Below are 25,050 nucleotides of genomic sequence, written 5' to 3'. Positions count from 1 at the left end.
CTGACTCAGTCACCTTCTTTCTTCCATTATGAGATCAGTTGAGTTGATTTGGATGTCTTTAATTTTTTGCATTTTAGTTTAAAGTATCTTTTACACTCTCCTTATTAGATGATATAACCATCAAAGTATAGACAGTGCAGAAGGAGCTGAAGTTGTGGTAATTTGTGGGGAGAGTGACTATGTCATGTTGGAATTCAACATAATGCTGGCACAAATAATCAAACAAGTCAAACTACTGTCTTACACTTTAAGGCTGCTGACTTCAACAAACTAGTTTAGAAAGATTCCATGGATGGAAATCTTAAAGGGAAAAAAATCAACTCAAGATGCTTGAGAAATTCTGAAACATGAGATTATAAAAACCCAGTCTAACACAGAGAAAGAAAAACAAAGCTAGTGTGGTTACATAAATAATTTTCTGACAAACTTGAGAGAAAAAACAGGACACGTATAAGAAGAAAGAGGGGCACATACCAAAAACAGAATACCAGCAAATAGCCTAAATCTGCAAGGATTAGATCAGAAAAATTAAGGCTCAAAATAAATTAGGACTTGCAACAAATCCCAAAATTAACAGCAAAAAAGGTTATTTCAATATATATGGAATAAGAAAAAAGTCAAGGAAATGCATGGTCCGCTAAAGGGAGAAGATGGCAAGGACGTGATGGGAAGCAAGGAAAAAGTGGAATAGCTTAATTTGTTCTTTGCATCTATTTTCAGTCAGAAGGCAAAAAATATGTAAGTCAGAATAGGCAAGGAAATGATAAGAGAACACTTCTCCACTTTAGATGAGTTTATACTGCCAAGACCAGATGGGTTACATCCCAGGGTTCTGAAGGACCTGGCAGACTTTATCTCAGAACCACAGAACAATTTTTTTCTGAGCTTCTGGAGCACTGGGGAAATACCAAGGACTGGAAAAGAGCTGATGCAGTTCCAATCTACAAAGGAGAAAAAATGGATCCAGGAAACTATAGATCAATTAGCCTGGCATCAATCAGCCTTCCCCATTACCTTGGGAGATCTTGGAAAATATAATCAAGCAGCACACTTGTGAGCACCTAGAAACAAACGAGGCAATTACTAGAAGCAAGCATAGGTTTGTCAAAAACAGATCATGCCAGACAAAACTTATTGCCTTCCTTGACAAAAAGACTAAATTAGTCAATAAGGGAAAGGCTGTGGACTTGGGTTACCTAGATTTCAATAAGTCATTTGACAAAGTATAACTTATTTCTCTATCCTTATTACATCTGCTTATGGTCATCAGTGGCTTTGTTCTGGGTGACTTGGCCCCTCTTAGAGGGAGCCATCCATGTTAAAATCTACTTAAAGGTAGACTTAAAGCAGAATCTATAGAGGTGTGGTGGCTATGTCTTGCATAGTGATCTAGGAAGGGTTCAAGATCATTGTTCCTGGGGAAGTGGACTCAACTGCAAATTCAGGCACTTGTGTGTTAGATTCATGCCCTTCTTGGATAATTAAGGCTTGGTGGGAGGGAATGTATGAATGGATCTGGGCAATAATTAACTCATCTTGGGGTTAAAGAGGTGTGGGGTGCACTCTTCCCAAAGGACTATCAGTCACCCAGGTAGCCTAGATAGTCTTTATCCTGTCTTCAACTTTCCCTTTCTAGGGAAGGTGGTGGAGACAATGGTCATATGGTAGCTTCAGAAAACCCTGATGGGGCAGATTATCCTCTTTCAGTCACAGTTCAGACCAGGGTTTGAGACTGAGATGGCATTGATTGCATTCATGGATGACCTTTGACAGGAACAGAATGGAGGTAGATCCATCCTGGCTCTTTTTGTGACCTCTCAGCAGCAGCAGCAATACCATCATAGTATGTTTCTGAGCCAGCTCAGGGAATACTCTGCCTGGTATTGATACAGGGAGAGATATCTAGTTCGCAACTCCTACTTTGAGGGGTACCTCAAGGTTCTGTTATTTCTCTCCTTCTATTGAACATATGCAGTAAATGAGGCCACTAGGTGAGATGATCCATCGGTTTGGGGTGAGATATCATTAGTATGTACATGATATTTTTCTCTACATATCTACCCCAGGCCCCAATATTGGTCCAATATTGGTGTCTGGAGACTATTGGGGACTGGATGAGGTGAAAGATGATCTGCCTCAACTCTAGCAAGATGGAGTTGCCGGCTGAGAGTATTTGGGACCCTCCACCCAGGGAGACCTTTGAGTGGTGCACCAATTGTGTCCATATGTAGACCAGGACAGCATGCTCATTGTAACATGCTCTACATGTGGCTGTCCCTAAAGACCATTGGAAATTCCAAATGGTGCAGAATGTGGCTGAATAGGTAGTAAATAGTGCCAGAGACACCAGTCTTGCATGAGTTGTGCTAATTATAGGTGCAATTCAAGGTACTGATGACTACCTTTAAAGCTACTGTATACGGCTTGGGATCACAGTATCTAGGGGATCATCTTTTTTCAAGAGTCTCTACCCATACAACTAGGTGAAGCAAAATGGGCATAATGCAGATCCTGTTAGCCAAAGAATGTTGGCTGTGAAAACAAGCTTTTTCTACAGTGGTCTATAGCTCATTCTCCCTTCAGAGAAAAGAATGGCCCCAACCCTCTTAACCTTTTGCAATGCTCTAAAAACTGGCTATGTTTCCAAACTAAGGTGTGGAATCTGTCAATGACCCCTTTCCTGGTTATATGGCTCATTGGCCAATTATCTTGTTCCTATGCACATTTAATTAGGATGTTTTTATTGATTCTATTGTTTTTATTGTTTACACATGCTTTTAATATTTTAAACTATATATATTTTTAAATTATAAGCCACCAGAATCATTGACTGAAATGAGCAGCTGTAGATATTAGATAAATGATAGCTAGATGATAGACAGACAGACAGACAAGCTTATTTCTTGGTAAGATACAACAATGTGGGATTGTCAATACCACAACCAGATGGATTTTCAACTGGCTGAACCAAATTCACTCAGCAGGTAGTCTACAATGGAACTACATTTAGTTTATTGTCAATATATATACTATACATATAGACATGCACATACACATCTCACTTTAGTAACATCTGGCTCATAACAGGTATTACTAATTCTCATTGCTGCAGATAACCATGGCTAACTCTTTGGACATTACAGCGTATAGCTTTATGATTCAAAACAATTGTACCATCAATTGTCTTAAAGGCATCTCTTGATTCCTTTTTGAAGTCATTTGTTCCCTGGTTATTTGCTTATTGAAACTGGAATTTGTAGATTTATAGGTGAGATGACACAAAGTGCCTCTAGTGTCTCTTCCACGTCAGATTGTTCATACGTGCAAGGTATTCTTTGAAAATGCTGCGTTCTCTTGTAAATCAATAAATATGCATGTAAGTTCCATCCCTGAGGAAAACCCAGAATAACCTTTCATCAGTTAGAAAAATCACATATGATTTTTTCTCTCCCTTCAGAACCAAAACAACACATTTTTAGGTTTCCCTTGCTATTGAACAGCACTGCATGTTGCCTTTAAAAATGCCGTGGGGATGTCATTTGGAAACAGGTTGCAGAGAGAAAGATTTGTTCTCTCAACCAACTCCATCACTTTAAGTTGCTGGTTGATTAGATGCAGCTGTAGGGTGGAGGCCTTGTGGAAGCTCCAGTTTTGATTGCCAAATACAATGAAAGAAGGATGATTTCCAGCTGATTGTTGATTTTAACGTGACTGAGGTTTTGCAGTGTGAATAATTTAGAGACTTTAATGCGGGGTAAGGGAAGATAAAATAAAAAAATAGGGGAGAAAAACCAATTTGAGACAATCAGAAGGCTGGCAAAGATAATAACAAAATATAGATCACAAATTATACCTAAATACTGCAAAAGTATGGACAAGGAATACAACAAAGGTGGGTGGATAGATGTTCACATAAATGAAGCTTACAGGCATGTAGTGAGCAAATGTTGCTTTTAAATTATCAGGCAAAAATTAAAGTACAACTAATTGCTTTAAAATATGCAGACTATGAAAACCACCAATGCTACCAGGCTGCAAAAATAAAAATGATTAATAGATGCAACAAAATTTAGAATTTTGTTTGCCCTCATCTAATGGTGGTCAGAATTTTTGAAGTCCAGCTTTGGTAGCGCTAGCCAAATGTTGATATTATGTCTAAATATATTCATTCCACCAAAAGGCAGTGTGGGAGGGCTGCTTCCAAAAATCTGGCAGTAAACCACTTAGATGTGGATTGGGGATGAGACCATTCCTTTGCTGATAATGTATCTCCCAGCATCTCTTAGCATCAGTCTTCTTTCCTGCAGCTGTGGAGTTGAAGGACACCGGCATCTGGAATGCAAGGGATGTATGGAGGATCCATTTGGGCTGTCCAGATAATTGTATTTTTCAGTCCCTGTGCTAGAATCGCCTTTTCTGGGAGCTATCCCTCCACCGAGAAACACTTCAAATTATCCACTAACATTAGGATAGCTTCCATTTTATAGTTTCTATCTATAGTTCAATCAGTAAAAGATAAATGCTAGTTTATTACAATTGTATACCTGCACAGTTGCCTTTTTATAAAAAAAAAACTAAAGTCAAGATATGAATATAAATTAACATCAACAGCAAAAGATATCTGACTGATAAAAATGATACCCTCATTGGATTTGTATTAAAATCATAGTAAAAAAAAAATGATCAAATGCAATTTTTTTAACCTGATTCCTGTATTCCTACAAACTAGTAGTTTCATGAGATCAATCAATCAGAATAGAGCTGGAAGGGGCCTTTGAGGTCTTCTAGTCCAACTCCTTGATTAAGCAGGAGACCTTATACCATTTTAGATAGGTAGCTGTCCAGTCTTTTCTTAATAACCTCCAGTGACGAAGCAACTACATATTCTGAAAGCTGTTCCACTGGTTAATTGTTCTCACCGTTAGGAAGTTTCTACTTAATTCCAGGTTGCTTCTCTCCTTGATTAGTTTCCATCCATTGTTTCTTGTCTTGCCTTCTGGTGCTTTGGAAAATAAGTTGACCCCCCATTTTCTTTGTGGCAGCTTCTCAAATACTGGAATACTGCTATCATGTCATCCCTAGTCCTTCTTTTCTCTAGTCAGATGATAAAATGATACAGTATGCTGAGATTATAGCTATTGTAGCATATTTTTTAACCACTTTTATCCAGATTATTTGACATTTTTAGCTGGATTTTTATACTGAAGGGTGGGGTGGGGTGGGGATTAAAAAATCTAAAATTTATAATAAGGAAAATTTAACTCTGCAATTATGTATATTATGATGTCTATGCAATTTCTATAATTTAGCATAACACATGGTTATTATTGTACTAATAGAAATGAAAATCATATCTTTAAAGATAAAGGTAAAGTTTCCTCTTGCACATATGTGCTAGGGCAGTGTTTCTCAACCTTAGCATTCACTGGTTGGGGAATTCTGGGAGTTGAAGTCCAGACATCTTCAAGTGGCCAAGGTTGAGAAACTCTGCTCTAGGGGGTGGTGCTCATCTCTGTTTCAAAGCCGAAGAGCCAACGCTGTCTGAAGATGTCTCCATGGTCATGTGGCCTGCATGACTAAATGCCGAAGGCGCACGGAATGCTGTTACCTTCCTATGAAAGGTGATTCCTATTTTTCTGCTTGCATTTTTAATGTGCTTTCGAACTGCTAGGTTCGCAGCAGCTGGGACAAGAAGCGGGAGCTGATTCTGTTACGCAGTGCTAGGGATTCAAACCGCAGAACTGCTGCGACAGGTTCAGTGTCTTAGCCACTGAGCCACTGCATCCCCTATTATTGTACTAACAAAAATAAAAACCATATCTTTTGATTCTATTAATTAATGACGACAATCACCCTAAGATCCACCCCGTGACCTCTGCAATTTTATATTTCAGTGTTTGAGGTTTCTGAGATCTAAAGCCTCTCCCTGCTCATTTTTAACTCCTAAGAACTGGAAACGTGCTATTTTCCCAATGAATGCTCGGACTCTGAGGAAACAGAACTCTACATTCTGTAGTTTCGTTGTGGTTCTACAAATAGCCACCAGATTGCCTACTTATCAAATTGTGTATAGTAAGCTCTGTACAAAAATGTAGATGCACAAAGTAATTCAAATCCTTATTTTGCTTTAGGGTAACTACTTTGTGCAAAACAACGGCCTTAAAAAGAAAAGGAATGCAGGGTGAGGGTGGGGGTGGGGAAATCTTTTTTTTTTTCAAGGAGCACAAAATTCAATCCAGGATGGCAAATGAATAAATAACTGCGCAAGAAACAGCAGGCAGCCACCACTCACTGCCAGCTTGATTCTTGGGCAGAAAAGGCGTAAAGAGCCCCTATTATTCTTTGCTATTCCTTCTCATAGTAAACTATGTTCTATTAGCACCTGGCTTAGTGTTTTTGTGCACTTACTTTTTTGTACATGTTCAGCCCAGGGTAATCAAATCAAAAAATTAATCAAGTGAAGAAAGGAATCTGCATTTATGAAGACAGTGTACAAATCAATTCAAAGACAGATAATTTTCCAGAATCATGATGATTATAATAGTTGCCATATTAATACATACTTATTTGTAGTTCATTGTTAGCCATAATTTCCTTTTTAGACATTACAGCAGAACCTGGTTGGACTTGGCAAAATAAAAACAGAAAAAGGGAAGCAATTTGCAGGGGTCACTTATAAAATGGGACAATAAATAAATGCATCAGTCATTTGATGCTAGTGTTACATGCTATTTGCTTACATGAAAAAGCCATCACAGCAGTAGTAACAAGTCAGACTTCTTTTTCTGATCTGATACTGGGTTACAGACAACGCAAATGCATTTTACTCCTTAGATTTTACTCCTTAGATTTTAGATTTGACTTTTCGTTTTATTTTACTTCAAGGTGCCTTTAAACAAAATCTGCTTTTAGTTATTCATGTTGATTCATGCTGATAAGGTTATAAATTTTCATAAGCTAAAGAAAGTTTTGCAACATTTTGAGAGTTCCACACCTCTGATAATAGTATATTGCTCAATAGGGCTTCCTATTAGCTTTTTTGCCTACTGCACCATCTCCAATTAAACTATGGTTCAGCCAATATAAAGATGGTTCCTCTCTTATTCCTGCTGCTCTCTGCTAAGCCTGGAATATTTGTGCTTCACTTGACGCACATGCATCTCCGATACAACCAGTCTTTGTGTTTTCAGAAATTTGGAGTGAGGAGTTACCCCCAGCTTCTTTGTTCTAGAAAGCTAGGTGTAATCTGATACTTCTCACCACTGCATTCAAAGGTGTCAGTTTCGTTTTGAGACACTGCAGAAAGAAAGCCATGTGAGTCTATACTAGCCCAAAACCAGAAGGCATTCAGTAGCTCCTTTTTAGGAGCTACTAAATACCTTTACGGTTTATTATATTATAATATTTATTATAAGGAATAAGATTTTGTCGCTTCATGGCTGTAAGAAATGAGATTCTTTTCTCTTCTTCCTTTGTTTTATGTGCTAGTCAGAATGGGTTCCGGAAAGCACTAATGCATGTGCAGTGCAATAAAAATTGTTCTGTGCATGTGCAGAAGTAAAAAGCAAGATGGTGGTACCTATGGGCTGTTCAGAGAACCAGTCCGGGGGCGTGACAGGCCTGGGTTGCTTCCGGTTTCAGTGACCCAGGCCGCCAAACAACTTCCGATTCAACTGAACCAAACTGATAGGAACCCACCTAATGGTGCTAATAGTTCCCAACTCTAGGGGCCGGTGTTCATCTCTGTTTCAAAGCCGAAGAGGCAGTACTGTCTGAAGATGTCTCCGTGATCATATGGCCAATATGACTAAATACCAAAGGCACACGGAATACTGGTACCTTCCCATCAGTGATTCCTATTTTTCTACCTGCATTTTTTATGTGTTTTCAAACTGCTAGGTTGGCAAAAGTTGGAACAAGTAATGGGAATTCACTCCATTATGCAGCAATAGGGATTCAAACTGCTGAACTGCCGACCTTCTGATCGATAAGCTCAGCGTTTTAACCACTGAGCCACCATGTCCCTCCGCTATAGTTGGTACACAATGTCAAAAAATATATTGTTCAATTACAAATACTGTTTTTTTCCTCTTCTCAAGCTCCGGTTAGTTTTTCCTTTAAAAAAAAAATCACATTCTGAAAAAGCAGTGAGTTGGGGACAAGGAGAAAACTATATTGGTTCCTTTGAAGTCCTGGAAAAAGTAGATATGTATATAACAAATAAATTAGAAATAACCTTCATGAGGCTTACAGTTGATGAACATGTTATCTTTGGACTTTCAAAAAGATAAAAACAGGAATCTTAAAAAAAAGAATGTCCTTTATGTTCAAAAAAAGTCTTTTTTAAATGAAAAAGCTGTTTTAACTACCATTGGAAAAAAAAGACTCCAATGAGGTTGCATAATATCACCATATCTGTTGAGATTATGCATTAAGCACATTATAAGGGCCACAAACCTGGAAGAACCAGAAAGTGATCAGAATTAGTAGAATAAATATCAAAAATATGCAGGTAACATTACCTTAGCTGAAGAAATTGAAGAAGACTTTAAGAAGGATAATTTTAAGATTTTTAAGGCAAAACAAGAGATTGAAAAAGGAGGGTATTCTTTGAACATCAAAGAGCTAAGATTACATCAACTGAAAAACTAGAAGAATTTAAAATAAACAGTGAGATAAGAGAAGTAGCTGATAATTACAATTTTCTAGACTTTAGAGCTTATGAAGATGCTAACTGTTGAAAGAATAGTCAAAGAAGAATAACGGAAAAGGCATTTAAGGGGCCTAGACAAAGAGTGAGATATTTCTATCAAGACACAAAAGTTGGAGTAGGCCACTCACTGCTATTCACTCTATGATGTACGGATGCGAGGGATGGACAACTGCAACAGTGATAGGAAAAGAATGGATTCCTTTGAGCTACAATGCTGGGAAAACTTCATGTTCCTTAGAGAGAAAGAGAGAGCTGATTGTTCAATATTAGAGGAAATCAAGCCAGAATATTCAATAGAAGCAAGGATCGTGAAATAATATTTTGGACACATGAGAAGGTTAATATGTCTATAGAAAAGATGATAATGCTGAGCAAAGGGTAAGGAAGATCAGGAAGAGTAGGTAGAAGAAATACCGAAGGCCACAGAAATGCAAGATTTAAGCAATGCAATGAAATTCATGATATTTTGGAGAATTTTCATCCATAGGGACACCAGGAGTTGGTTACAGCTCAATGGAGCATAGCAACAACAAATATTAACTAAATTCCTTAATAGTGACTGTTCAGTGAATCTCTCCACAACAATCCTAGGCTGTCAGGAAAAAAAAGTTTGGGGTTTTTTTTCTTTGATTTTTCAAGCTAAACTAAGTATTACCTGCTTTATGCTTAAAACAAACACACACACATACACTGGAGATACCCCTGATTTTCAGCAACTTTAGGGCTGAAAATGGTCTTTACCATTGACTTTGTGATATTGAAGCAGAGAGCCCACAAAGGTAAAAATTGGCACATCACTTGCTAGAAGAAATACCTAGATCACTCTGGGCAGGTACAATAAACACTGTGAAATGAACATGCCAGAAAGTTTCAAAGTCTTAAACATGCAAACAACAGAAAGACCTCTGACAGTGACAACTTTAATAGAAATTCCTGCGCTAATTGGTCTGGATGTGATCTAGGCAAATACTGTTCAGTAGGACAGCTTTTCACTCTAACCCAGTGGTGGGTTCCGGATCACATTCCATCCAGTACGTCCATGCGTGTGGTACAGCTCTTGGTGGAGCGTTGTGCAGCTGCTGTACGCACCACGTGCGTGCATGGAAACGCCAAAGGCTTTAAAGAACAGGTAAGGAGCTTGGATGGGTGAGTGGGCCCTCCGGAGCACCATACCAGAACACTACCTGATGCTCCGGGCAGGCTCTGGTACCCCCGTACCGGGGTGTACCGCCTACAACCCACCACTGTTCTAACCTGATGGTTTCATAACTAACAGAAGAGATCTCCTGGTCCCTCCCACTCTCTATCCTTTCCTCCCTCTCTTTTCTCTCTCTCTTTTTCTCCTCAGCACTGAAAGATCATTGTAGATAGTCCTTGACTGTTGTGTCTGTTTAGTGATTGTGCAAAGTTACAACAGCATTGGAAAAAACTGACATGACCATTTTTCACATTTACGATCATTGCAACCTCCCCATGGTCACATGATCAAAATTCAGCCACTTGGCAACTGACTCATATTTATGACCGTTGCAATGTCCCAAGATCATGTAATCACCTTTTGCAATTTTCTGACCAGCAAAGTGAATGGGGAAGCTTGATTCACTTAACAACCATATTACTAATTTAACAATTGCAATGATTCACCTAACAACTGTTGCAAGAAAGTTGTGAAATGGGGAAAAACCAATAACAAGGCTCGACTATGGCCGTAAGTCAAGGACTACCTGTATTTAGAAAGTCTTTGGAAGATTAAATTCCTTTCTGCCTCTCAATGCCACAGCGCAGGTGGGAAACTTCCATAATATGAGATTTCTCTGCTGATTTCTTTAGCAGTTTGGATTTATTTTGCACCGAGCTGTCATGAATCTACATGAAGAAGCAGCTCCTATTCCAAAACCCAGAATGCTGGAACTTGATTAGTAAGCATCCTATTAGCATTTCAGCCTTTCTCAAGAGGAGAAATTTTGCAGCTGCAGGTTTAGGAGCTAATCTGAGCTGACCCCGAGTAAGGCATGTTGTTGAATTTACGAAGAAAAGAAGTGTTGATTAAGGGAGCTTTTAATCTCATGTAACTTTTGCAGTCTTGCCCTTGCCCCCCTCCCCAACACCACCAGAATGAACTATGAATAGCACACTTCTATTATTGCTTTGTCTTGTCTGGTTCAAATGAACCAAACCATGGATTCCGTATTGTTCCCTCTGGGAAATCAGTTCACAATCTAGTGGTTCTTTCTCTTGGAAATTGTTCTCCAAATCCCTTTCCTTGTTTATATTCAACTGTAATTAAATATTCAATATGTCATTATTTTAGCTGAATATTCCAGCTACTGTATGCCTAATACCTCCAGTGGCTCCCACATTTTACTTTAATTTTACCATTTTACCATTTTAACTTCAAGAGTTGAGGTGGTGCAGTGGTTAGAGTGCAGTACTGCAGGCTACTTCAGCTGACTGCTAGCTGCAGTTTGTCAGTTCAAATCTCACCGGCTCAAGGTTGGCAGCCTTCCATCCTTCCAAGGTCAGTAAAATGAGGACCCAAATTGTTGGAGGCAACAGGCTGGCTCTGTAAACCGCTTAGAGAGGGTTGTAAAAACACTATGAAGCTGTATAGAAGTCTAACTGCTATTGCTATTAATGCAGGACAATTAATGTATCAGCCCGGTTGGGTGTTCATTATTTGCACTATGTAACTGAATGTCATGGACAGTGGTGGGTTCCTACCGGTTCAAACTGGTTTAGCCAAACCGGTAGTGGTTTGGTGGCCTGGGTCTCTGGAACCGGCAGTTATCCAGGCCTGCCACACCCTCGAACCGGTTCTCCTATGGCAGCGCCATTTTGATTTTAGATTCTGCGCAGAACAACCTTCATTGCACAAATGTAATTTCCCCCCCCCATTTTTTAACATTTTGCACATGCACGGACCCATTTATGAGCAAATGTGCATGTGCGCACAGCACGCATCTGGCACACACCAAGCCAGCAGCAACCCACCCCTGGACATGGAAGAACCTTTATTTGACAGGACCAATAAAGGAATGGATAATTTTTACTCATATGCTACGCTAAGCCATTGTTGGTTTTTTCAACAAGTTTACACAATGTACTATGTTATAAGCTATGTTCTGAAACCAGAGTTTAAAAACACAGTACATAAACTATCATATGATGCAGTCTGTTCAGTGAAAGCAGCCCCATACAAAGTTTATTCTCTGACTTGCAAATAGACGTGATCAGATTCTGGTATACTGGAAGCATGGGACTTCGTACTTTATTGCAGAATCTCACTGGGGGAAAAGGAAGACTGGTGACTGCATTGTAATGTGGAAATTGAATCCATGTGGTTACATGGACCGGGAAACGAGAAGAAAGAAAACACAAGCAATAAACTGACTATAGGATGTGTCTGTCTCTTATTACCTTGTCACAATTTAGTGCAGCAAAAAGTATATTTGACTATAAATCTATAAATGGCTACTAGATGCTTTCTTAATCTTTCAGTCAAACTCTAGGTTTAGAGGTGATAGTCTAATAGTTCATTTCTCCAACCTTCCCCTCCCCTGTAGGGATTACCAATGATTTCCCATCTAGTGAGAAGAAACAGTATTCATCCAAATGTTCAGGTTGTTCCATTTCCCTGTACAGGTAGTCCTCAACTTACGACAACAGTTGGGTCCAACATTTATGTTGCTAACTGAGAAATCTGTTAAGCAAGTTTTGCTCCATTTTACAATTTTTTTGCCACATGTGTTAAGTGAACGTGGTCTCCTTATTGACATGAAGATTATTACATGACCCCAGGGTACTGCAACCGTCTTAGATGTGAGTCGGTTATCAAGTACCCTAATGTAAAGCACAGTCCTAACTGTGAAAAATGGTCATGAGTCACTTTTTTCAGTGTTCCAATGTGACTTTGAAAGGACATCAAGCTAACTATTGTAGGTCTAGAACTACAGTGGAGCCTGGGATCATGAACGCTTCTGACCATGACCAAATCGGGTGCTGTCCAAAAATTTTGAAATTTTTTGGCATTTGGCCATGGACAAATATTCAAGTGGTGATCAAATACAGCAGCGACGGTTTCTCCTTCCACACCATTTTTTTAATATGTGCATGCGCAGTCAGTCAGTCACGACCAAATTGGCTTACGACTGAAGTTCTGGAACGGATTACAGTCATGACCAGAGGTTCCACTGTACCTGTATAGACCACTCAAAGTAATGTTAAGTTCTTTTATTAGAAGTATTCTAATTCACAATTCCTTTGGTGGTTGAAGTATAAAACTACGGTTGGAATGTTTCTATTAATTCTAGGAATATAAAGTAAGATTTTTTAATAGCTTTCAGATTAACTTGTTAGTGGTCGAATTGCGGCTTCTCTTAGTTTGTTTTATAAAATTATTCTACACAGAATTAATCCCTTTTAGATTGAGCTCATGTCCTGATGATGAATGCATGTATGGCAAATCTAGACAGCATACTAAAAAGCAGAGACAGCACCCTGCCAATAAAAGTGTGTATAGTCAAGGCTATGGTTTTCCCAGTTGCAATGTATGGCTGTGAAAGTTGGACCATAAGAAAGGCTGAGCACCAAAGAATTGAGGCCTTTAAATTATGGTACTGGAGAACACTTCTGGGAGGCCCTTGGACTGCAAGGCGATCAAACTTGTCAGTCCTAGAAGAGGTCAACCCTACTGCTTTTTAGAAGGCCAGATCCTGAAGATGAAACTCAAATACTTTGGCCACCTAATGAGAAGGAAGGACTCACTGGAGAAGAGCCTAATGCTGGGAAAGATTGAGGGCAAAAGAAGAAAGGGACGACAGAGAATGAGGTGGCTGGATGGAGTCACTGAAGCTGTCTGCGTCAGCTTAAATGTACTCAGTGAGATGGTAGAGGAAAGGGACGCTTGGAGTAGGTTGTCTATGGGGTCACAGTGGGTCAGACACAACTTTGCAACTAACAACAAATGTATGTATGAATGTATTTATCCTTTACCTTCTTCCAGTATGATTTTAGGTGCCCTCTCAAGCCTACAGTTCTTGGCTTTCCATATAATCTCCATCTAGGAATTAACCCCAATTGCCATTTTTAGTTTTCTAAATCAATCTAAGGTTGGTTTTAATCCTGCTTGACATTCTTATTCATATCCACGACACATACATTGGATGAAATTTCCTCCTGGTACAGTGAATATAAATTTGCAGCTTTAGTGCATTTTTTATTAAAGTCACTGTTGATTTTGCTGTTATCTATTCTAAAGGAACCATATGTATTTTAGAGTAGAATGAGAAAGAAAGCATAATATCACTCTTTCTAGAAAAATATTTAGATAATTGTCTCTATTGGCTTGTCCTGTGTCTCTCACAAACTCCATTTCTCAAAAGTTTAAAGACTGACATCACATACTAGCTAAACCAGAGGTGGGTTCCTACCAGTTCGCAGCTATTTGATAGAATCGGTTCGTCAAATCTACCGAACCGGTTAGAAGAGATTCCACCAGTGGACCCGGAAAGCAGGCCACACCTACAGAAGAGGTTCCAAAAAATTTTGAAACCCACCACTGAGCTACACGAAGACACGGTATGATCTGTTGGATTTTGGCTTAGCACAATATAAAAAGGCCACTGAATAACTTTCAAAGTGTATTGAAGATGCCACATTTCCCTGGACACTCTTGATTTAGGTAGTGTGGGGAACAGGTAATAAAATAAAATCTAACTGCTACATCTTGGAGGCATTACCAGTACTCCTTGTCATTTTGTTTCATTTCAGATCTACATTCACAGCATTGACTTTAAGAGAACAACTCAGTATATTTTTTTGCACATGAGGAACTAAGCTTGAAACTTTGCTGTCTGGCCTGAAAAACATTTGATGATAGTTTTAGGACTTTTTGTATTATTAATTTTTATCTCTGTGTTAATGTTTTTTATATTGTTTAAAAAGATTGCTATGCAGCCTGAGTTTCTCCAGGGTGGGAAGGCTGTTTCTAAATCAAACAAACCGCTTTAAGATTTTGGTGTTTTTTTTTATGATATCCCAAACTAGCTTCCTACAATAGCTGCTTTGCTCAGTTTAATGATTAGACAAGCTAAGGTATGCTACAACTCTGCAAAATAATAGGATCAGTTTTGACTTAAACTGAATGATAGGGAAAGAAAAGAAGAATCAGGGATCAAAGCATCTTGAAGCAACGATAGCTGAAGTAAAACTTGAGTAGTTTTCTCATTCACCAGTTCTGAACAGGGGGCATATTCTGGTGAAAATTTTCCAGAATCTTCTATTCTTAATGTCTGAAATAATAATTTCATCTTGCCTTATTTTGGGGCGTTTCTGACCAATATGAACTGAGCCCATGTTAGGCCCATCTGATAATATTTCCTTGATGTGAAGGGCCTCATCTACTTTATAACAATATTACGACATGCCTACAATTCTGCTTTTTAGGGCAAAAAATCCCTCTGACTCCTTTCTCAGGAATGGAATAGAATAGAATTCTTTATTGGCCAAGTGTACTCTCAGGGTAAGGAGAATAAAAATGCATTCATCAAGAATAAAAAGATACAACACTTAGTGATAATCATAGGTTACTCATAAGCTATCAAATCGTCCTAGGGAAAAAGCAATATAAATTGAAAGATACAAGCAACATGATTACAACCAAAAGTGGGCATAGATAGGTACTAGGAAGGAAGAGAACAATAGTAATACATTCTTGGTAAATTATTGACAGTGTTATGGGAATTAATTGTTAAGCAGAGTGATGGAATTTGGGGAAAAACTGTCCTTATGTCTAGTTGTTCTGGTGTGCAGTGTCCTATAGCGTCATTTTGAGGTTAGAAGTTGAAACAATTTATGTCCAGGATGTGAGGGGTTTATAGTTATTTTCACAGCCCTCTTTTTGACTCGTACAATATACAGGTTTGCAGTGCCAACAAAGAAAACACACACTCTCAACCAAGTTTAGGAGATTGGCTGCCCTTCTTCATGGAAATAAAGCCCCATATTTAGGTAAGTACAAAGTGCCATGTCAGATGTCACATTGGGTTTTGTTTTGGATATGGCATTGCTCCTTCTCATTACAAAGACATGCGGTTGACATTGATGATCAATGGTACTGATACAGCAATACTTTCAGCACAGTGGGATGTTGCGGCTTTTAGCAGAAGAATGTACAGATTAAGATTAGTTAATTCTGATTAATTCATTTGGCATACCTAGTTATCTATTGCTCAGAATTTTCTGACCATAGTTTGTGTCTATATTACCCACGCATTTTCCATAGAAGCTGGCCCAAATCTAATGATCCTATTTTATTGTTGTTTCAATGTTGAGGAAAAATTGGATGTGTTCGTGAAAATTATTCGCTATATGTTCATAAATTTACCAAACCTTTCTATTTTGATTAATCTGGAAACCAATTGGAAATCTTCCTTTTAATAAAAGTAATTTAATTGTTTGCATTCTGTCCTCTTCCAACATGTTCAATTTGGAAGAAAGCTGGGTAAGTTTTCTATCCGAACAGAATAATTATGATTTGGAAAGATGCAGTTTGCTTTTGTTCAATTATAAGGAAGGCACCAACATATTATTTAGTACAATCCCCTTATCTTGAACCTCTTTTCTACTTCAAAGTACATGGGAAATTGTCATGTTTTAATGCTCACATTAATCCTGGATTAAACTGAAATATACATACTCACCCAGGTTCACTGGGGCATTGCTTCCTAGCAAAAACTCTTGACTATGCCAAGAAATTTTATTCAGGCAGCTGGAAGCAGAATTTTAAAAAAAGATTTATGGACAACACAATATCAAACATCAAAATTTTTCTATAATGTTTATTTAGATGGAAATATTGTAACACTGATTGCTTCTAGTGTTAATTAAAAACCTACTTTTTCAGGTTCTTCCTTTTCCTATTAAAACAGGACAATTGATTATTTGTTCTTGATTAACCTTTCTTCATTTTTGTTGATTGTTGGCTTTTTAAGGGATTATAATTACTACTGTTCCATCATTATTTTGTCCTCTTATATAACGGGACAACTTTATTTTTCAGTTTAAAAAAAAAGAAAGTTGGAATGAGGACTCTTCCTTCCAGCTTCCCTCCCTCTCCTTTGCACAAACAGAAAATGACATCTAAGGCCAATTATGAGAATACATTCAAGAGAGAATTAATAGCTTCTTCAATGAGTGATTCTTCTGTCAAGCTGAACTGAAAGCAGAGAAAGGCACATCCTGATGGCAAAAATTTTAATTAAAGGCACAGATCAGGCAAGACCCCTAAAAAACCCCTTCAATACCATTTTTCTCTCCAGCTCGTTGGACAAGCTAGTTTTATAGCTGCATTTAATGTTTTTCAGGGTTTAGAAGACAAACAGTAGCAATTGTAAATAGAGCATCTCCAAAATGCATCCTTATGGAAGCTTAATTCAGATTGATTAATTTGGAGTACCTAGACCAGTGATGGCAAACCTATGACACGCATGTCAGTGCTGACACGCGTAGCCATTTGGGGTGACACGCACAGGATTTCATGCGATTCATCCTCGGCTCCTGCACGGCCGCCGAGGATGAAAGAATCTGTGCTGGAGGAACGGGGGGGGTGGGACGTGTGATCTCCCCCGCCCACACTTACTTACTGTATCGCCGCCGCCCTTTCTGAGCGCAGGGGCTGCTGGTAAGGCGTGCGTGCCGTGCGCACACACGTCATCAGCGCGGCGAGGGAGGACCCGCAGGAGAGGAGCGCGGGAACAGTGCGCGCCTCTCTCCAGTCAGGCCGGCACAGAGAGTCTACTCCTGGGACTGTCGGTTACGACCGCACCACAGCAGGGAATATTCATAGCAAGGGCGGGCTGGAGCGGCATGTTGATGAGGACGTGGAGCTGGAAGCAGCCGACTCCACAGCCCTGGTTCACGACACCCCAAACAAGTTCAATAATATCAAGGGCAACATACGAAATCAACTGATGAACAAAGAAGTTACTAAGCAGGTATGTTAAATAATTTGTTTTTGGTTTATTAAATACAATTATATATTGCAATTATACATTTTTGTAGTTTAAACTATAAATTGCGCAAAATTATGTTTTTGTCGAAGTGACACACAACGCGAGTTATGCTCGATTTTTTGCCGATTTTTGACACACCATGCCAAAAAGGTTGCCCATCACTGACCTAGACTATCAGTCCATAGTGTGCATGTATGTGTAATTTCCCAAGCTAGTTGGCTTCTAGGAGAAATCTGGGAAGCTGATTATCACCTGTAAAGCCTTTAGGAACTGTATATTTGCAGGACCACTTTCTTCAAGTAGTCTCTCTGATCTCGATCAGATCTCCTTGTGTGGATTTACTCCATGCGCCTTTCTTTAAGGATTGCAATTTTCAGACAGCATGAAAGGGAGTTTTCTCAACCACTGCCTCCTTTTATGCTACATTCCCCTGGGAATTTTAAAGACTTTTTTTAAAATATTGCCTTTAACCTAAATAATCTAAGATGGCAATATAACCACCCACAGGGGACCTTCTATCATATATGGTGGACGTGTCCAAAAGCCAAAGAATTCTGGACCAAAATTCAAAAATGGTTAGAAGAAATAATAGAACAAAAAATTGACATGAACTCTGAGCTGTTTCTTCTAGGAATAATAAAAAAATATATTGGTAAGGATATCCAATATTTAATGCTTCATATAATCACTGCTGCCAGAATCTCATATGCCCAAAGCTAAAAACCATTCCATCAATGCAGAAGGTGTTAGAATGCTCAGAAATGGACAAACTAACGATGGAACTAAGAAATAGAGACGAAACAGATACAAGATATGGAACAGGTGGTATAACTGGCTTGAAGAGAGAAGTAAAATCAATGCATAAGGAACACATAGCAAACACAATGAAAAGAGATGGCATATATTTAGAAAGCAATAGACATGGAAATATTGTATATAGATGTATATATTGTAAAAATGAGAAAGTATGAAACAAAGAATATGTATAAAATAGAATGGAAAATGGAAAACCCGAAATCAGAAAAAAGAAATACCGATATCAGAAAGCTATAAAAGTGTAATTGTGATTTTAATGTTTGGAAAATGTCAAATAATTTAAAAAAAAAAAAACCTAAGGTGGCAAAAACCTAGTACTTCTTTTTCCAACAACAAACTTGTGAGATCCATAGGGCTGAAAAAGTTGATTGGGCCAGCTAGCTTTCATGGAAACATAAGAGTAGAACCCACAATATCCTGTTTGTTAGCCTGGTGCCTTAACCACTAGACCAAGCTAGCTCTCAGTTGTGTTTGGATGGATCCTTCCTGCTACTGCATTGAGAAAGTTCTTAAAAACATATCTATTTTGTAAATGTTGTGAGTCTTAACAGAAGTTATCTTTGTTTAGTTACTATTGAATGGATCAACTTCCAGTGCTACAGTATATATTCTTATATATAGTTATTTTTAGGATTTCAAGTTCTTCTATCTCATTGTAATATGCATTGCTTGTTTTTACCCGATTGATAAAGGTTAAAATATAGACTTTATAGCTCAGAATTAGCTGTAATTGAAACAGTTTACAGTATGAGCCCAGTGAAATAAACATACACATATTATGCCAAACCATTTAAATACACATATTAAATCAGACCATTAGTTCCTGGAGTGTAACACTGTTGACCCTGACTAGTAATGGCAGTTCAAGATTTCAGAGTAGAATTTTTTCTTGCTATATGGGGAGAAGCTGAGGTTGAATCTGGACCTTCGGCATTATGAGATGCCCAAATGCCTTATCAACATCAACATTGCATTATGAGATGACCAAGTGCTTCACCAACATCACTGCAGCCACAGTTCAAAGGGTGCAGTTTGCTTGGGGACATTTTTAAGACAGTTATGGATTTTTGCTTAGCCTAAGATGCTATTTCAGCAGAATAAATAATTGAACAGGAAGTATTTCTTATTCCTATTTTTCCTTCTTGGTAATAATCGATCATGCTTCATCTACCATACTACTATCTATCATCTACCCTCCTGTTTGTTCATGTCAAACAACAATCTGTATATAATGCAAGCCTGAGAGACTTTGGTAAGAAATGCCATAAACAGGCAGCTCTATATAGGAGTTTATGGTGCTCAAATTCCTACTGGAAATGAGTTGCATTAGTATCAGTACCGGTGGAACCCCAGTATTAGCACTAGCTGCATGAAAGCTTAAGTATTGTTATCTGAAGTGTGTGTGTGTATATATATGTGTGTGTGTGTGTGTGTATGTGTGTGTGTGTTGTGTGAGTCTTGAGAATTTTTTAAAGTTTAGTGGAAAGTGCATCATCCCAAATATCTCTACGTGATTATATAGACAAGGAAATCATATCTCTATTCCCAGAAAAAAGATACAAATTGTATGCATTTTTTTAAAGAGTAGACAATAGCAAATATTTTCAATTTAGTCATACGCCTTAAGGTAGGCAGAGGATTAGACTGTCTGAGCTTCCCCTCACTTTCAGGTGTGCCAATTTATTAAGTACAGAAAACTACCTACCAAAATGACAATTCATACAGGGTTGTGAAAATGAATCAAACCTTTTACATCTGAAATATTGATTTATTATTTAATTTTTATGCCACTCTTACGAAGTAAGTCTGGGTGGCTTACAAGCTATAAAGCTTGACATTGATTAGGCATATTCATTGGAAAAAATACATGCTCAAACTCTTGTGGGTATCTAGCGCATACGAGGGCGTTCATTTCCCAGGCACAAACTTTTTTTTTTACTCACGATTATGGCGAAGAGATTGTTTATGTGTTGAAAATATGTTTTGCATGCCTTCTGATACTGAATGTGCCGAAAATATGTTTTGAATGCCTTTTGAGATTGAATGCGTTCTTCTTAACCACAATCCAGATAGAACAGGCTGTGATGCCTGAAGTTCCAAGGCTAAATCAGAGGAGCCATAAGTTCCCATAACTTCAAAAGAACTTTCTTCTTTTAAAAAGCCCACCTGTTTTCAGCCTAAAAATGCATACCCACCAACCCAAGATAGCAATGGAATTTTGTGAAAATACCAAACGTGTGAGAAAAATTGAAAAACTGAAAAACATCTGAAGTCCGATAATTATTATTATTTGCTTTGTTCTCCTTTTATGGGAAGCAGAAATACCAGTTAATATTTAGATACAGGAAAAATTGAACTAGCTGGGAGCAAAGATTCACACTGTTTTTGCCAAAAAGCATTTATTTACTTGAAGTGAGTCCTTCAAGCTGGTATGCAAACCTAGGCTAGAAGAAAAAAGAGAAATCATAAGAAATTTGCAATATAGTAAAATATCCTAACTGTTTATTAGTTTAGTGGAAATTCCAGTCTAACCACAATAGATCCCATAATTCTTCTTCTTTTTTAACCATTGACTGTCTCCAGGATTTGTATATAGTCCATGAATTTTCTTCTATTACCTGCAAAGGTAAAAATGCAAATTTCCCCTGGAGATGGTTGTGTAAAAATCAGAAGCCCACTAAGGGGTCTTTTCTGTGCTAAAACAAATTAAATGAAAAATTTTAATCATCAATATAAAAATATGGGCTTGCATTATATGATCTATTTTTTTTAATCTGAAGTGTGAAGTTCACCAGTTGGACTTAATTTAAATATAAATTAATAGTTCAGGAACTGGGATGTGGTAGTATTTGGGGATTCTGTGCATCAATCGACAAATTTGTTTTAGGCACCAGAGACTTACAAACAAATATAGTCATATTTCTCTCCCTAACCTAAGTATTTTTACCAAATATAGAAGAGTCAACCAATGAAAATGGGAAAACTTTTTTTGAATTACAGAAAACACAATTTCCCAGTATATTTAACCACGCTCTACTGAGTTAAATGAGATTTTTAGTTCCATAGTATTAAATAAGATCTACTGTTAAGAAAGTTACACTTCTACCATTAAATGCAGAAGAACTGTATGAAAAAAACCCATTCACAAGGATGAGATGAAAGGAAAACTAGTTATTGTATTGTAAGAGTTCAATACCTTTTAATGCCAAGTTTTTTAAATACAGTAAACTATTCGCTTTACAAAAGAATTATAGCTCAACGGAAGGCACCAAGAGGCTTACAATTGTATTAGAGTCACAACTGAACAATAGGCATGTCCCATCAATCCAAATATCGTTGGACCAATACTTCCACCATAAATCGATTGGGATGCTTTGAACTATAACCTAAATTAAGATTATAAATTAATTAATCTGGGCCAGAATTATTCAAAGATGACTTCAATGATTATTATAGGATAGCTGAGGATTTGATATATTGGCTTTCCCTAATCTTACATCTCTAGATGTGTTAGCATGATTATTTATTAATTAAAATTATATGCTGTCCACCTGACTCTCAAGTGATTTTTGGGCAGTTTACAATATCATAATAGCATTATAAAACAATTAGAAGGTCAAAAGCATAAAACATTGAGCATTAAATGTTAAAACATAAAATTTAAGAACGAACTGGATAAAAAAGACCAATGTGTTAAATCTACCAGCCCCTTCAGGAAGGGATTCTCACATTGGAGTCCCCAGCCAATTGCCAGAGCATGGTCCTTAGAATTCCTGAGATGAATTCTGGGATATCCAGTCCCAATACATCTGGACAATGCTTATTTGGGAAAGACTCAGTACATAATTAGCCACTGCAGATATATTTCACAAAAGCAGTAACAATGCAATAAATTTTAACATTTATGGTATGCAAATTCTGTTTTCCATGATCTACTGTGTTAATACACTTGCTTATATTAGTCCCATGATTCCAAATTGGTTCTTGTATCCCTGAACAGGAGTTGTAGCTCTAAACAAAGAAAGTGGCATTGGAACAAATTTTGTGGAGATGTAAGCAGCAGAAGACAAAGAAATGAACAAAGACAGCATGACACTAAGATCAGACGAAGCGTAGGCAATTGTCTCCTATCCCCCAGATACTGGATTTCAATTCCCATCAACTTTAGAAAGCAAGAAGCTGCTGAAACAAATAAAAGATGACAAATTGCCATCTTCTGAATTCCTCTGGGTAAGAGGAAGGACTACTATCATTTCAAATCCTAAATTAATTTTGAAGCATAGTAGAGGGTTATAATATAATGTACATAATACTGGACTTTGAATAAGATGATAATTGTTTGCTTAATTATGGCACTTCTTCACCGCCTGCAATCCATAATATGGTTTAAAACTATGTTTTGCGGAACATGCTATAATGAGATGGTTCACACATAATACTAAAACAAAAGCAATGATATACAAAACCCAATGTTTAAACCACAATGCAGTCTGTTTGTTTCTATGAACTCAAAGCTATTCTTGACCAGCCTAATTTAGCTCAGGGATTCTACAAGGAGCTATGGAGCTAAGAGAAAATCATTTAGTTTGAGGTCTTTGATCCTCTGAGTTTTAAATAATGGGTGAGACTAAATATCTCAACAATGATTGAGTCATAAAAAGGAGATGGTAACAATTATGCATTCAAAACTCTGTTAAAAACAGCTTAAGTAAAGGCACTACAACGCTGACTGAAAAAAAGAGCTAACAAACTATACCATTAAAATGTAATCATTGTTATAATAGCCCCACGGAGCCCACTGATCATTGTGCAGTTGTGTTTAATACACATTTTAAAGGCACTTGTTACACAGGGTAAGGAAGCTTGATGGTTAAAAACAATGGGAGTTTTAACTCCAACAAATCTGGCATGATAAGTTTGGTCAAAGCTGGATGCAAAAAATTAAAAACCAAGTTTCCTTTCACCTGTAATTTCTATTCTTTTGCACGTAGAATACTGTATTATGTCTGCCTTTTACTCATCCTGGTTACCCTAAAAAGTCTGAAGGAAATAAAGGAATTCAATTGTGTCAAAGTCCAAGGTGATCATTCCAGGGGATGTTGCCATATGTAGTCGAGTCTGAATGAGATGAGTTGGTCTGTTCTTATGGAGATGATCATGAGGACTACCAATGTTCCAGTCAAAGTTGATTAGTTATTCTTTAGACTCTGTATTTTGCTTTGCCGTGGTTATTGATAACACACAAGTGCTGAAACAACAGAAGGTTTAACATCGTCATTCACTGACGGCAAATACTAGTTATGCAACCAACTCTGCACTACATTCCTTAGAAAATGCAAAGTACGGGCAGTTAAATATCATTTGGGCCACTGGCTTGTTTAGTCTACTACTGCCTACATTGGGGTGCATAGCTACATTCAGCTTTTGAGTAGCATGCCTCATACGCTTCCCAGATGCCAGCAGGGACCAACAAAATTTAGGTAGGGGCAGACCAGTTATGTATAGTTAAATATGTTTACTCTTCAAGAATGTAATAATTTCTTCTACTGCCACATTAAAATTTTACTCTGTTAAGAGTTTCTAGAGGCTATATTCAAGGCTTTGATAGGCCTCAATGAATCCTGATTCTCATATCTGCATGGACTAGCACAAATTATCCAGGATTTCAGATAACAGATTTTGTCAATCTATTTGAAGATTTCAAAAACTGAACGTTTGGAGTCAGACCATATAGTCTACCAATACTAATTTGTCCCCCGCTCTTCTTTTCCCATTCTGTTAACATCCTGTCAAAGAAGAACTTCGCAAATTACTATGTTATTTTTTTTTTTTTTAAAAAAAGCTTATTTCAGGAAATTGAGAATGCTGAAACTTACATTTAGGTCTCTGAAGTACTCATTGTAGTCTAAGGCATAACCCACCACAAATAAATCTGGAATTTCAAATCCATAATCTAACATAGGAGGAAGAAAAACAAAAAGGGATATATTGTTAAAATGATTAACTGAGATCATTTTTCTTTCTTTCTTTAAATCACAGATCAGTAACCTGAAAAACATCTCTATTAGACAAATTCCAGCTATGTCTGCTATAAAAAGGCTTAGAGAAGAATACTTTACAGCTGATCCCTTAAATAAGCATTGGCTAGAAGTGTCCAATTAGATCACATAGACTGTCCCAAAGTGATCCTCTTGATTTTCACTAAAAAAAAAAAGAAATAAAATCTGAAATATATTTAACTTTATTTAATCCAATCAGATTTCTTCTTTTATACTTTTCTATCACCTTTTAGCAACAACCATTTAGTGATCTTTGTTTCTGATTTAGAGAATAAACCATGCATTAGTGTATAGCCAGCTAATTACAATTTAACTAACTATGGTTAAGCAAACTATGGCTTGATAAGTGGGTGACATGATTAACACACTGATGAACTATGAGGGTTAATGATGACAGAATGTTTTAATGCCTTAAATAATACATCCTTGAAAATGGTGTAATAAACATGAA

At 37.6% G+C, this 25,050-nt stretch overlaps 1 protein-coding gene across 1 annotated transcript in view; it reads right to left on the bottom strand.

The window, feature by feature from the left end:
* Positions 1–21,691: 21,691 nt before the first annotated feature.
* PRTFDC1 (phosphoribosyl transferase domain containing 1) overlaps positions 21,692–25,050 on the bottom strand; it is a 59,801-nt gene continuing 56,442 nt past the window's right edge. Inside the window, exons 8-9 of the mRNA XM_032237773.1 lie at positions 24,417–24,493; positions 21,692–23,788 (exon numbers count right to left, since the gene is read on the bottom strand). Coding sequence (XP_032093664.1) covers positions 23,741–23,788; positions 24,417–24,493 — 125 coding nt within the window. The 3' untranslated portion in view covers positions 21,692–23,740. The remainder of the gene's footprint in view (positions 23,789–24,416; positions 24,494–25,050) is intronic.

The sequence above is a fragment of the Thamnophis elegans genome, chromosome Z, assembly GCF_009769535.1.
Source record: "Thamnophis elegans isolate rThaEle1 chromosome Z, rThaEle1.pri, whole genome shotgun sequence".
NCBI classification, from domain to species: domain Eukaryota; kingdom Metazoa; phylum Chordata; class Lepidosauria; order Squamata; family Colubridae; genus Thamnophis; species Thamnophis elegans.
The sequence above is the reverse complement of the archived record's forward strand: the minus strand, read 5'-3'. Positions and strand labels throughout refer to the sequence as shown.